Genomic DNA, 14,551 nt, shown 5'->3' with positions numbered 1-14,551 from the left:
AGTCCCTGCTGGCCTGAACCCAGCACACAGAGCAGGCTGGCCTCAGACCTGGGGGGCCCTCCTGCCTAATCCCCCTCTCCTCTAGTATAGGCATTTGGGCATTTACCACCACATCTAGTCAACCGCAGCTCTTTCAATGGAGCAGGTACAGGCTATGGGGACAGAAAAGGTTTGGGGATTCTTCTCCACACCCACAAACTTGAAACATCATCTCCATCCTTGGAAAGAGACTGAAATGGGGGTGGGAGATGGCATCTGAGGACAGGGCAGAGCCTAGGAAGGGAAGGCTCTTCTTGATATATCGTCAAGGAGGATTCGGCCCCTAAGAACCATGCCTTGCCCTTCTCCAAGCTAGTCACACTGGCTGTAGCAGAAAGGTGGGCCTGGCTGGCCTGGCTGGCCTCAGATCACCCTGGAGCCTCTAACTTGTGCTATGACAAAAAGGAAGGCACTGTCCTTCCCTCTCTTTCACTGGTAACTCCATGGCCCTCCCGACCTGTGCCACAGGCAAGCCTTCCCATTCCATCTTCAAGTCTGACCAGGAGACACAGAAGCAGGTATGGCTATGCCAGGGCCTTAGCTCAGGCAAACACTGGGCCTGTTTTGTCCTAAGCTCAATACTGTCTTAGTATGGCTTGCTGCTTATTTTTGTGTTGTGAAATCTGATTATGTCAGTGCTATAAAAGTATAAGCAATTATTTTTTAATTCTACAGACTATGTTATTCTAATCAACAGAAATCAGCCGATACTTCTTTAGCAAATAAACTTAATATTCTGCATGCTACTGAGTTTGGTTAAAAATATGATAGGTTATTAGAGCAAAATGAGGGGTACATTTTGATGACGGCAGCAGTTTTTACACTCTGCACTCTGAATTTTGGATTTTAAAAGGGAATTGTTAAGTCTGAAGGACAAGTCACATCTGACTTCTCTTTAAACATTCAGAAAAATAATATTCTAGTCATTTCCCCCACCCTTTTCTGAGTTTCCAGGAGCAACTGGCCATTTCTCTTGGTACTAAGCGAGCACTGTGGTATACTAAACTCAACTCTCATTTAACAAGAGGGGGAGGAAAGGGGCTTAGCACCGCTTCTCCCAACAGGGTCCATCCCTGTCCTTCCTCCACCTTTTACTGTGATTCCTGCTGACTCGAGAACCCTTCACATGAATATGTAAGTCATTCTTGATGCTTACTGTATTATATGTCTGTGTGTCCCGAGGAATCTGTGAGTCCATCTTGGACAGAGGGTTTCTCCTGTGCACACAGATGTGTCTCTACTTGGCACTTTGAGAAAGAGTGTATAAAAATAAATAATGGTGAGTGAATGCACGAGCGGGTTAGTGAGTATTTGTATACTGCTGTTAAGGACTTCATTGAGATATATTCACATATCAGATTCAGTGGTCCTTGTCAATCTGTGGGCGATTTCGACCCCCCCCCTTCTCTGTTCACATGTGTAGAACAAACACGCTGAGTTCCGAGGGTGCCATGGTTTCTCCACTGAAGGGCCCAGTTCACCAGGTCTCAACTTCCTTGAGTATCTTTGGCTGTTTGTCTTTTCTTCATTCCCTCTCGGCCTCCAGTCAGGTCAAGTCCCTGCGGCTGTGCTGGATTTGATAGCAGACAGCGCAGAACTGGAGGTGGGAGTCAGGGCGGAGATGCGTTTGGAGGACTAATCGGCCTCAGACGGCCTTTGTATCTCTAGGACTCAAGAAAGAGTGTGAAGCGGCTGGAGAAATGGCAGCAGTTAAGAGCTCTTGCTGCTCTTGCAGAGACTTCAGGTTCTATTCCCAGCACCCACGGGGTCTTTGCCTCCGGGAGGAAGAGACACAGGCACACGAAGGTACCAGAGAGGCCTTGAGATAGCTTTGTGTGTTTGTGACCTGTGAGTACAGCGGTGGTTGGCGATCACTTGAAAAACACTCCACAATCAGGTACTCAGAGTTAAGGAGCCCGGGCTGCAGATCGGATGCGCCATCACCAGACAGCCCCATCCTGCCGAATGTCAGGGTCCCACAAGGAGCATTTAAAAACATGGGTGCTGGGTGCCCACTCTCCCAGGATGCCTGACTCTCTGGAGGTGGCCCTAGCCTGGGAATAAGCAGTAATGAGATTTCCTAGACTTTCCCCTGTCAGTTCATGCATCGACCACAGGATGGTGCTCTCTTCATGGGAAATGGCTGAAATCCACCACCCGAGCAACAGTTTTTGTATTCGACTGAACTAAAAGAATGCATTTGGGAGGGTTGTAGTCCCCATCTCTCCTTAGTCTTGCCTGGTTATAGGAGGGGGCATTTCAGGTTCCAAATCCCCTGTCACTAGGAGTGTTAGCTAGGGTCATCCTCGCTAGGGTCATCCTCCTAGATTCCTGGGAGTTTCCCTTGTCCTAGATTTCTGCCTCATCCCACCCCACTACCCACCCTCACACACCAATTTCAGTTCTCTCTCCCTCAGTCCTCCCCACAATTGATCCCTCCCATGCCCCTCCCCACACCCTATCCCATCCAGATCCCTCCCTCCCTCCATCTATCTCCGATGTCTGTTTTATTTCCCCTTCTGAGTGAGATTCAAACACCTTCTCTTGGCCACTCTTTTTACTCCTTTGGGTAGTGCTGGGGTCTCAACCCAAGACTTCACATGCTAGTCAAGGCTCTACCACTCAGCCACGCCCCAGTCCCAAAGCTTAGCTTTTGCTTTTCACATTTTGTAAAATAATTTTTTTAATTTGTTCTGTGGATCGTAGGTAGCATGGTTGTCCTGTACTTTACGGCTAAGATCTATTTAGATACCATGTGTGTCTTTCTGGGCCTGGATTACCCTCACTCAGGATGAAAACATTCAATCCAAAATTTGTCCTGCCTACAAGATGCACAGGGATAAAGATGGAGCAGAGACTGAGGGAATGGCCAATGACTGGCCTACCTTGAGGCCCACCTCATGACAGAGAGCCAACCCCTGGCACTATTAAGGATACTCTGCTATCTTTGCAGACTTTTGAGCCTAGCATAACTGTCCTCTGAGAGGCCTCACCCAGCAGCTGATGGAAACAGATGCAGAGAGCCACAGCCAAACTTCAGGTGGAGCTTGAGGAGGAATCTTGTGGAAGAGGAGGAGGAAGCATTGAAGGAGCCAGGGAGGTTGATCAAGGACACCACAAGAAAGCCTACAGAATCCACTAACTTGGGTCTTTGGGACTCACAGAGACTTTCCCACCAATCAAAGAGCATGCATGGGATGGACATAGGCTCCCTACACATAGGTAACAGATGTGCAGCTTGGTTTTCATGTGGGTCCCCTCACAACAGAAGCAGGGGCGTGGGGGAGGGGAGGGGAGTGGGAGGGACTTGGGGGAGAAGAAGAGGGGAAGCTGTGATCCAAATGTTAATTAATTAATGAAAATGTAAAAAGACTGGATTTGGATTTCAGGATATCCCTCCAGCATCTCAGCGGAGTCCTCTGTCCTTGGAGTACAGCCCTATCATCGTTGCTCCGCTGTAAGAAACCACCAGGGTGGGCTCTGTCTTCAGTTTCGAATTCCTCAAAGATCAATAATGCACAATAGTCTCAGACTGGGCATTTCTGATCATGATTGTTACCACCTTATCTAGCCAAGCCTCTACCAGCTGCCAGGAGCATTCTATTGCTTTCTTTAAAACAGTCCTTTGAAAGAAAATTGAGGCAAAGAGCATCGATGTGTTCCAGGTTCCACAGTGAAAACTGGCAGAAGAGAGCTTCCTGGTTCCAGAATCCGTCTGCCCACCCACCCATCCACCCATCCACCCATCCATCCATCCATCCATCCATCCATCCATCCATCCACACACCAACCCATCCATGCACCCATCTATCCACCCACCCAGGCATCCATCCATCCATCCATCCACCCACCCACCAACCCACTCATCCATCTATCCACACACCCATCCATCCACCCATGCACCTATATGTACATGTATACAGTTACACCACATTTAACTGTCAAAAGCCCTAATTTAGACTTCTTTTTCACATGCTTGGCTACTCTACTCATCTATGTTTGACATAAAAACATTAATATCTAAACTAGAACGATGCAGACAGATTATTAAATGACAAACAGCCTTAAAGAATGTATTTACATTGACAGGTTTGACTACTCTCCTGAACAGTTGATTTTTATATCATTTGGGGATTCATAGTCTTTCTTTTCTCTTCTGAAGAGGGATTAAGAGGGTCTATTAATTTTTTTTATTATGTGCATTGTGTGTGGTGAGTACAGGCATGGGTGTGACAGTCAGGACAACAGTGAGAAACCGGTTCTCTCCTTCAACTGCAGGTCCCAGGGGTTGAACTCACATTGTCAGGATTGGGCAGCAAGCCCTTTGTCTTCTGAGCCATCTTACTGGCCCAAAGTTAAGATTCTCTTAACTCTTCTCAAAGTGGGGAAGAGCCTTGAACTCATTGGCAAAGGAGTTCCTGAACAGAACACCAACAGCACAGCCTCTAAGAGCAACAATCAATAAATGGGACCTCATGAAACTGAAAAGTTTCTGTAAAGCAAAGGACAAGGTCGCCAGAACAAAATGACAGCCTATAGATTGGGAAAGGATCTTCACCAACCCTTTATCTGACAGAGGACTGATATCTAGAATATATAAAGAACTAAAGAAGTAAAAATAAGCAACAAATCAAGTAATCCAATTAAAAAATGGAGTACAGAGCTAAACAGAGAATTCTCAATAGAGGAATATCGAATGGCAGAGAAACACTTAAAGAAATGCTGAACCTCATTAGCCATCAGGGAAATGCAAATCAAAATGACCCTGAGATTTCACCTTACACCCATCAGAATGGCCAAGATCAAAAACTCGAGTGACAACACATGCTGGAGAGGTTGTGGAGAAAGGGGAACCCTCCTCCACTGCTGGTGGGAATGTAAACTTTTACAACCACCCTGGAAATCAATCTGGCGCTATCTCAGACAACTAGGAATACTGCTTCCTCAAGATCCAGCCATACCCAAAAAGTCTCAAGTACACAATAAGGACATTTGCTCAACCATGTTTGTAGCAGCCTTATTTGTAATAGCCAGAATCGGAAACAACCCAGATGCCCCTCAGTGGAGGAATGGATGCACAAATTGTGGTATATCTACATCATGGAACATTACTCAGCAATAAAAAACAAGGAAATCATGAAATTTGCAGGTAAATAATGGGATCTGGAAAAGATCATCCTGAGTGAGCTATCCCAGAAGCAAAAAGATGTACATGGTATATACTCACTCATACAGACATATAATATAGGATAAACCTACTAAAATCTGTACACCTAAAGAAACTAATCAAGAGGGAGGGCTCTTGCTAAAATGCTCAATTCCTATCCAGAAAGGCAAAGAGGATGGACATCAGAAGAAGGAGAAAAGAGGGAACAAGTCAGGAGCCTGCCACAGAGGACCTCTGAAAGGCTCTGCCCTGCAGACTATCAAATCAGATGCTGAGACTTATGGGCAACCTTTGGGCAGAGTGCAGGGAATCTTAGGAAAGAAGTGGGAAACACTAAGATCTGGAGAGGACAGGAACTCCACAAGGAGAGCAACAGAACCAAAAATTCTGAGCACAGGGGTCTTTCCTGAGACTGATACTCCAACCAAGGACTATACATGGAGATAACCTAAGACCCCTGCACAGATGTAGCCCATGGCAGTTCAGTATCCAAGTGGGTTCCATTGTAATAGGAACAGGGACTGTCTCTGACATGAACTGATTGGCCTGCTCTTTAATTACCTCCCTCTGAGGGGGAAGCAGCATTACCAGGCCACAGAGGAAAACAATGCAGCCACTCCTGATGAGACCTAATTGACTAGGATCAGAAGGAAGGAAAAGAAGACCTCCCCTATCAGTGGACTTGGGGAGGGGCATGCATGCAGAGGGTGGAGAAAGGGAGGGATTGGGACAGGAGGAGGGAGGGAACCACCAGGGGGATACAAAGTGAATAAAGTGTAATTAATAAAGAATTAAAAAAAGATTCTCTTTCTCTTCTAAAAACAAGACTTATTATTTTTTAAATTTATATATATGTATGTTTGTCTATGTGGGTATATGGGCATGTACACGTGAGTACACTGGAGGTTGGAAGAGGATGTCGGGTCCCTTGGAGTTGGAGTTACAGGTGGTTTTGAGCTACCCAATGTGGGTGCTAAGACTAAACTCTGGTGCTTTGTGAGACCAGCAAGCATTCTTAACTGCTGAGCCATCTCTCCAGCCCTTTAAAGAACTGCAACCCAAATTCCTTTGGTGATAAAACTTAACAAAGACAGGTTTTACTTAAATGAGTCAGACAAGTGCAGTGATGGAGAAATTGGCTTTTATTTGCAGACTTGTCATGTGTCCTTCGTGTTTCCTATGAGGTCCAAGTTCCCGGCTCAGCATCAAAGGTGTGAGTGACTGCAGTGAGGGGTGGGGGTGAGCAGAGTAAGGGCGCCAGGTGATGAGGGTAGCCCACACTCCTGCTGGTGTGTGGCTGCTGCTCTGCAGCCGCCAGCACCTGGTACCTGCCTTCCTTGGCTCTCAGAGGGAGACCTAGCTGTGAGCTGGAATTTCACACTTGCTCCTTGTCTGATGGTTTTGTAATCCGTGTCCTCATGGGATCGGGTGCTGCCTGCTGAGCTGTGTCTATGGGTTAGACACAGGTTCCCCAGAACTGAGGAAACCTCAGGGCCTGGAGATTATTGCAGTTCACAACCAACAAACAGAAATGAGGAGGCCAACGTAAAATGCTTTCCCCTTCAGTTTAAATGCCCAGAAAGCTTCCTTTGTTTTAAACTGAAATGTGGGATTCCACCTGCTTCTTATAGCAAATATATTTCTAAGGCATGACTCTGTGCAGCCGAGCCCAGAGATGCTCAGGCACCCTGCGTTCACTGTGTTTATGTTCAAGGCTCAGTCAGGAGCCGACACGTCAGGTTTTGCAGTAATCTTCAGGAGTAATGATTCCACTTTATGATGCAGAAATGAGTCCAAATAAACAGGCAAAGTGCATAGAAGGACAAAGTGCGTAATTGATGATGAGGAGCTGCTGCTGCCAATCTCACAGTGCTGTCTCCCTGCCTTTTTTTATTCATGTGACTGTGACAATTCCTTCTGGCTTCTGTCCCCTTCAATCCAGTACTGTTCCGTCTGCATCTCCGTGAGCCGGGAAATCGTGCGCTGAAACGCGAAGATTTCCTCCTCTCCCGTAAACATGGAGAGCCCTGCTGAGTCCTGTGAGCAGAACAGACAGACAAAAGCCAGCCCCAGTGAAAACCATTCCTCTGAGGAAGACCTGCACACCAAATCCAGGTTTAAGAAAACCTCCAGGCTTAATGATTTAGATAATATATTTTTTCACATATAATCTCTTCAATGGGACTAAAGTGCCAACCGATCAAAGCAATAGGTAATCAAGAGAACCAGAAGGAAAAGAAAAGTATCAGATCAAAGCTGAAATAGAGAATCCAAGTACAGAATGTTTTGCTCAGAATGGAAGTTCTCTGCAAATCCTAAAGGAACATGCTAGAAAGAAATCTCTCCTCAAAAGCAGCAAATGGCAAAAATGATAGTTTTGCCAGGCATGGTGACTCACTCTGTAATCCCAGAACCCCATAGGCTAAGACAGGAAGATTGTAAGTTCAGACCAATACCTTGTCTTAAAAACCCCAAAAAGAGAAAAAGAAAGTTAGGAAGCTCCTGAGGACCAGGCCTTAGGAGCCTTTTCTAGACCGAGTGACTGAAAGGCCCTGTGGGTCCCGGCTCTGAAGAACCTTCCTGAGACATGATGTTGCAAAGACTAGAGCTGCTTTTGGTCTTCAGGTCCCCTTGCTGAGAGGTATGTTGGGGTGCTCTTCCCCTGTGAGGCCAGTCAGCTCCCTGGGCCTGGGGATAGTAACACAGGCGCATGGTCATGAGAACAGCTTTGGGTCTTCCTGTCTCTCCTTGGGAGCTTGCTCTTTAGTTCTTTCAGACCCTAATCCCATCTTCCCCACTGGGTCGCTGTGACTCTAGGACTCTGAGGTCACATTCCTTGGTTTCTCTGTGAGGGGCTGTGCACACTTGGGCCTATGTCTGAACCCTGACCCCTGCAGAAACTTTAGAGCCTCTGATAAGAAACTATTTGACTGACTAGCCCCTGAGTACAGTCCCTGAAATCCTCGAAGGCAGTGACAGCACTTGGGTGCTGCCCTTTGAGAGGCAGCATGGTTGTGCTCCCACATGGGGAGTTTAAGCAGTTATTCCTACACTACCACAGTCTAAATGTTTATGACCTTCCAAAACATCCATATCGAAACCTTGACCCTCAAAGGTGTGGCATCAGGGGACACAGCCTTAGAGAGTTAGTTACGTCTTCAGAGTGGGGTACTCAAGAACAGATACAGTGTCTTCATGAAAGAAGGCCCAGGGAGATCCATCCTTCCTCCCATCACGTGAGGCCTCTGACAAGACAATATGAGCTCAGCTCAGAACTGTGAGGAACAGTATCCATGTTGGATGAGCTGTATGTTACAGTATTTGCTACAGTGGCCTAAAGAGAAGGACTCACAAAGTAATCGTGTTTCCAAAGTTTACCGTTAAAGCATTATTGCTTTCCCGCAAATTTCAACAAGAATTTACTGTTGGGCCTAGAAGAATTCTTGGGGTAGGTGTTAGCAATTAAATATTTTGAGATTTAATTATTTTTTATTTTTATTTTACATGTATGGGTGTCTTGCTGAATGTATATCTATGCATAGCTCATGGAAGCCTGAAAGGACATCAGATCTCTTGGAACTAGAGTTACAGATAGTTAGCTGCCCTGTGTGTGTGTGGGCAGGGGGAGGGTGCTGAGAATTGTACCCAGGTCTTCTGGAAGAACAGTCAGTTGACAATTTAACTTTTGACAGGTCAGTGATTGATAGCTGATTAATATATCCCATAATGCTCTCACAGGGGAAGAGAATCCTTATGCCTGGGATGAATCCAGAGACCATACTCCAGAAAAACTCAGAACACATCAGTCTGTTTTCTCCAGAGCATCCCTGAGCCTGGCCCCAGAGGTTTGCTTAATAAAAATGTTTGCCTAATGAAAAATCTGGGAATGAAGCATGGTTTCTTTTTCAGGCTGGGGACTTGCTGGGCACCCTAGGGACTCTGTTTCTGCTATGTGAAAATGAAGCATTGGCCTACACACTCAACAGGGCCTCCAAGATGAGAGTCTAAATATTGCTGATACAGAGACAAAACCTGCTAGAAAGCACCAACTCCATGGGTTGTAGACATAGTATTCCTTCTACAAAATGTAGCATGTATCAGACCCCAAGCCATCAAGTTGTTTTATAATAAAATGAAATTAAGTTAATATCACCTACCTGGCTCAGCCCCAAATCGTCCATCAATATTCTGTTTTGCTCTAGTTCACTTTCATGATGCTGATGGAAAAATAAGCTTGAGATTGGAGCCGACGCACAGCAAATGATGCGTACCTGCACCAGGAAAAGAGCAGACGGTGGGACTCCACTCACGTTGCAAGAAGAGTCTCCCAGGAGATAAAACCTTGGGTCTCTGCCTTTAAAATTCCTGTGCTTTTTCCTAGTAGTCTGTAATTGAGTGAGGTTTGAAAACCACATAGCATTTTTCAATGCATTTCCACACACCTTAGACCGCGCTATGAAGCAAACAGCAGGGAACCCCAAGCCCGCAGCCAGCTCAGTCTGTACCCCCTGGTCCTACTCCAGCACTCTCGCCTTTACTGGTTTGATTTGGATGTCCACAGCCCCTCCAAAGCTCATGCTGAAACACTTTCAGCACAAGACTGTTAAGGGGCGGGGCCGTTGGGGTCATGATGGTTCCACAAAGGGCTGCCTGAACCCTTTTCTCTTTTTAAGGCTCATTTTCAATTGTGGATGCCTGTGTGTGGGTATGGCAGAAGAGGGTGTCGGATGCCCCTGGAGCTGGAGTTAGAGGCAGCGTTAAGTGCCCCCGGCATGGGTGAGGGTTCTCTGGAAGAGCGGACCTCCCCATTAACTATGGAGCCACCTCTCCAGACCTTTTTTCTATTAGCATCCTGCCAGGACACCCTTCAGAGGGCTTTATATCAAATTCCTTTCACCATCTCAGTGTTCAGTGAGTGTGTAGACACAATCATAGCTTGAAAACAATTTGTATCTTTTTTTAAAATTTACTTTATGTACATTGGTGTTTCGTCAGGTCCCCTGGAAGTTATAACTGTGTGAGCTGCCACGTGGGTGCTGGGAATTGAACCCAAGTCCTCCGGAAGAGCAGCCAGTGTTCTCAGCCGCTGAGTGGCTCTCCAGCCCCCAGTTTGTATCTTTTACATATTTTATGTTCATTAGTTTAGAAACAAATCGTACTTGTTCTTCGTGCCATTTTGTTCTCTCAGGCAGCTGTAGCCCAGGCTGTTCCCCAACTCATTACACTTTTGCCTCTTCCTCCCATGCACTAGGATTACAGGCATGTACGCCATGCCCACCCCCAAAACACATCCGTCCTGACAGTTAGAAACCCCAGATCTGTTGTGAGCCTTTCAAAATTCATCCTTCGAGTAAATATATCAACACTTTAAAGCAACGTGTTTTCTTGAGGGACTAGCATATTCCCATCTTATTTTAATGCATCCTTTCAATCACAAATGACACTTTCTTCATTACTTAAATGGAAATGTCCTATTTCACAAATCTTCATGAATACATTCGAGAATAATGTCTGCTTAATGCTCTCAATTTCTGAAATAAGATAATTTTGACTATACTTTCAACGAGAGGAAAAATCTCTAAATGTGTGGCTCAGTTAGGATAATGTCGGGGGTTGAGAGCGCCATCACATACTGCCAGGTGAAGCTTTTATTCCTTTAAACGTGGGAAGAGGTGGGTGAGGACTGGGGGAGAGGCTGAGCAATGGGGGGCAGACTTTCTTCAACCTGAGCCCTGACCCTCCAATGCCACCTCCACTGTTTTCCTCCAGACGCCTTTGACTCATAGAAAACAGCCCCCAGCCTGCTGGAGGGCACCGGTGGGTGGAGACCCACCGTGAGAATAGGGCAGGGCCTGCCGTTGGTGAGCCTGGAGCCTCAGCCCCCTGATGTCACAGTCTGCTTCTCCTGACCCCCTGCTCAGCTGGCTTTCCTGAGCTGTTTTCACCAGAGCCCGCAGGCAGGCTGTCTTTCATGGCTAGCTGCATTCCTCCTGCCCTGTGCTGGAGCCAGTCTTCCATCCCTTGAACATTCATGAGGAACAGGCATGAACTTCCAGGCCCCATGCCTGGTACTCATTTGCTAGGATGGGGGTGGAGTGGCTCTGGAATCTGGATTTTAAGTGGCCCTGATGGGTCTGATGCAAGCAGACCACAGAGGACTTCAACTATTCCTGGATGCCAAGGCTCATAGTTCTCTTTCTGAACTGGAGACTGAACATTGTCTCCACAGATATGAGATTCATGCTGCTTGGACCCCGGGCCCTAGGCTCCATGATGGCAACCACTGCATCTCAACTGCCATTGACTCTCAGCTTATCATCCTGCTCAGAATCACAGAGGTCATTGGATAAGTACGTGAAACATTAAACTCTCACATCTCTTCCTTGCCTCCTTCCCTATAATAACCCTTCAATATTACAATTACTGCTTAATTTTGAGCAAATACTAGAAAGAAAAATTTTGAGTAGGTTTTTTTTTTGCACTGTAGGTCTCTTTTTAGGGCAGACACTGTGAAAAGGGCTTGCCTAGGATGTAACACTGCCTCCCCCACTAGATTTTTTTTTTTTTGAGACATTGTTTCTCTGTGTAGCCTTGGCTGTGCTTTGTAGACCAGGCTGGCCTTGAACTCTAGAGATCCCCCTGCCTCTGCCTCTGCCTCCCTGATTACTTGGACTATAGGCGTGCACCACTGAACCCAGACCCACCTGATTCTTAGGACTTTATACAGTCACTTCATCCTCACAAAATCATACAAGTATTACTATTACCCTCCATTTCCACAGAAGGAAGTGAAAGCTCAGAGGCTGAGCCAGTCTCCGGGACAGACAGCCTGGCGCCAGGGTCTGTTCCTGGACCGCTAAGCTATATTGTCTTCTGTGGGCAGGTAATGGCTCTGTACTGCCTGCTAAGACACAGGGATTAAAAACAGAGCAGCATGGCCTCTCCCTACTCAGTTCCTGGGTGGCGGGGGGGGGGGGGATTATAGGGAGCACTTCAACAAGGCAAAGGTGCAACCATTTGTTCAGAGAGCACATGAGCACTGAACACTTGGTCTGCTATGCGCAATCTACTTGTGGGATGATGGGCACTGATGTTGAGTGGTTTGTGCTGGAGCCTGATACTAACTGTGGCTGCTTCTACCAGGAAGTCCAGAGCAGCCTGGGCCAAATGTTGTTTTAAGCATTTTACATGGATCAACCTGTGTAGTCCGCACAACAGCCATCTGGGGGTAGATACTGTTATCCCCTGTTTACAGATGGCGAAACACAGGCACAGAGCAGAAAAGGAATAAGCACAGCCAGGGTGCCAACCCAGGTCATCTGACTTCACAGTCCACCGTGTCTGGTTCTGTGAGAGGAGAGTTCATCCTTACCTTGAAGTCATAGAAGTTGTCAATGAGAGTTATGAATCTTCGTGCCTGGGTCCGCTTTGCCAGCGAAAATTGTGGAATGTTTCGTACAAATACTGTATCAAAATTCTTTGATAATTCCAAATAGTCGCTTGCTCCAAGTGGCTGTAATTAAAACAAAGAAAAGGGTGTTGTTTTCTCTGGATTCGTTTAATTTGAATACTCGTCACAGAGTGCTTTAGAGGGTAGCTTTGGGGTAACTGGACCAATGGTGCAGTTTTTGAGAGTTGCGTAAGGACACAGGCAGTGCAAAACAAATGACTAGAAGGGACCCTTGCTGTTCCTCAGTCTGCCCTGCCCTCAGTCTCCATCCCCAGATCTTGTGCCCACCCCTGGCTGAGCCAGGACACTCTCTTCAGCCATGGAGGGGTTCCAGGCTTTGAGTGGAGGCATTTCCAGGTTTAACCCTGATGCTCTTCCAAGGGCCCCTCCTGCCGGGAAGAGCTAACTCTGCTCTGGATGCTACTTACTAACTGGGCATTTGGAGTACATTATGTGGTCCTTCTGCTCCTCAGCTGTACCATCTAGAAAATGACCATTCATTTCTGCCTCACAGAATTATGAGGTTGGGTGAAATACCACTTGGCACAGTGGCTGGGGCACGCCTCAGAGTCTATCTGTCTCCGTGTCTTCCTTGCCACCCTGGGCTCACATCCTTTGAAACTGTGAGCCACGACAGAGCCTCCTCTCTTCAGCTTACCCCTGGTAGTTTGTCACAGCTGCGTGACACAGAGAGAAGTGACCGACACAGAGAGAAGACAACAAAGAATGGACCCAGTGCGTGGAAGGAATGCGCTAGGAAGGCTCTACCAATCCTCTGCCTAGCTTGGGAAGCTCTTCTGGGGTGCTGCTGATGACAAATTGTTGTGGCTGCTTTTGAGAATAGGGTCTATGTCTACTACGCTGGCTGGGAACTCACTATCCAGCTCAGGATGCCTTGAAACTCAGTGGTCCTCCTGCCTCGGCCTCCAGAGTGTGAGGACTGAAGGTATGCACCACTCTGGAAGGCTTGCCCATTTTCACGATTGCTATTTTGAACTCAAGCGATTTCCTTGAGGCCAAATGAGGCCAGTATGTAGAGAAATGTCATTCCTAATGGGAACTACCCCTGCCTGCACCCCAAACCGCAGTGCAGCCTTGTGCATTTGCTTGACATTGGAGTCACAGCAGGGTCCTTGGGAGGGCACGGGATCACCACTCAGGGGAAAAGAGTGCCCAGAAGGGACAGGGAAGGTGGGGAGAGGCCAAACAGTGTGCTGGTGTAAGCAAGGACGGGATCCACAGCCCTGCTGCTCTTTTGGAATCAGTCAGGACCGCCTCATCTTCTGTAAATCAGAAAGCATATGAAAAAAAAAAAAAAAAAAAAAGTAAAGCCTCACGCTTGGTACATGGTTTTTATAATCAGGCTGGCGCTTTGTGCGTGGATGTGATTTTTATCAGTGCAAACACATGCCCAGGGAAAGCATTAGCGGGGGTGTGCTGGAGTGCTGAAGGCAAGTGGAAATCAGAATTGTGCCCACTCAGCTGTTTCACAAATTACACACCTTTGTCAGTAGGTTCTGCGCTTGCCATTATACTAGCAAATATCCCCCTCCCTCATATCAGGAAAACAATTATGAGCTTGCTCGCATAAAGAAAATAAAGCATAAAATAGGAGTGCTCTCCTTTACAAACAACAGTCACTGGGGAAATCTGAAGTTGCTCTTTAATGTGTGTAGCCGGGGATGACGAAAATGTTCAAGAGAAGGGTGCTGATGGCTGCAGGACAATGGGTCCTTGCTAAATTCTATTGAACCACCCCATGGCTACAATGGTAAAGTCAATGTTCTGTTTTATTTTACCACTTTAAAACCCCATGTCAGGCCATAGACAGACAGCAAGATTTCTTTCTTGCTATTTTGAACTCAAGCGATTTCCTTGAGGCCAAATGAGGCCAG

The 14,551-nt window shown here is 46.8% G+C and overlaps 1 protein-coding gene across 1 annotated transcript in view; it reads right to left on the bottom strand.

Moving 5' to 3' along the window:
• Window positions 1-6,339: 6,339 nt before the first annotated feature.
• Afg1l (AFG1 like ATPase) overlaps window positions 6,340-14,551 on the bottom strand; it is a 151,516-nt gene continuing 143,304 nt past the window's right edge. The window contains exons 11-13 of the mRNA XM_055616202.1: window positions 12,579-12,719; window positions 9,364-9,477; window positions 6,340-7,243 (exon numbers count right to left, since the gene is read on the bottom strand). Of these exons, the coding sequence (XP_055472177.1) occupies window positions 7,097-7,243; window positions 9,364-9,477; window positions 12,579-12,719 (402 nt within the window). The 3' untranslated portion in view covers window positions 6,340-7,096. The remainder of the gene's footprint in view (window positions 7,244-9,363; window positions 9,478-12,578; window positions 12,720-14,551) is intronic.

The sequence above is a fragment of the Psammomys obesus genome, unplaced genomic scaffold (genome assembly GCF_907164565.1).
Source record: "Psammomys obesus unplaced genomic scaffold, mPsaObe1.curated_primary_1811, whole genome shotgun sequence".
NCBI classification, from domain to species: domain Eukaryota; kingdom Metazoa; phylum Chordata; class Mammalia; order Rodentia; family Muridae; genus Psammomys; species Psammomys obesus.
This window is presented reverse-complemented; position numbering and strand designations above follow the sequence as displayed.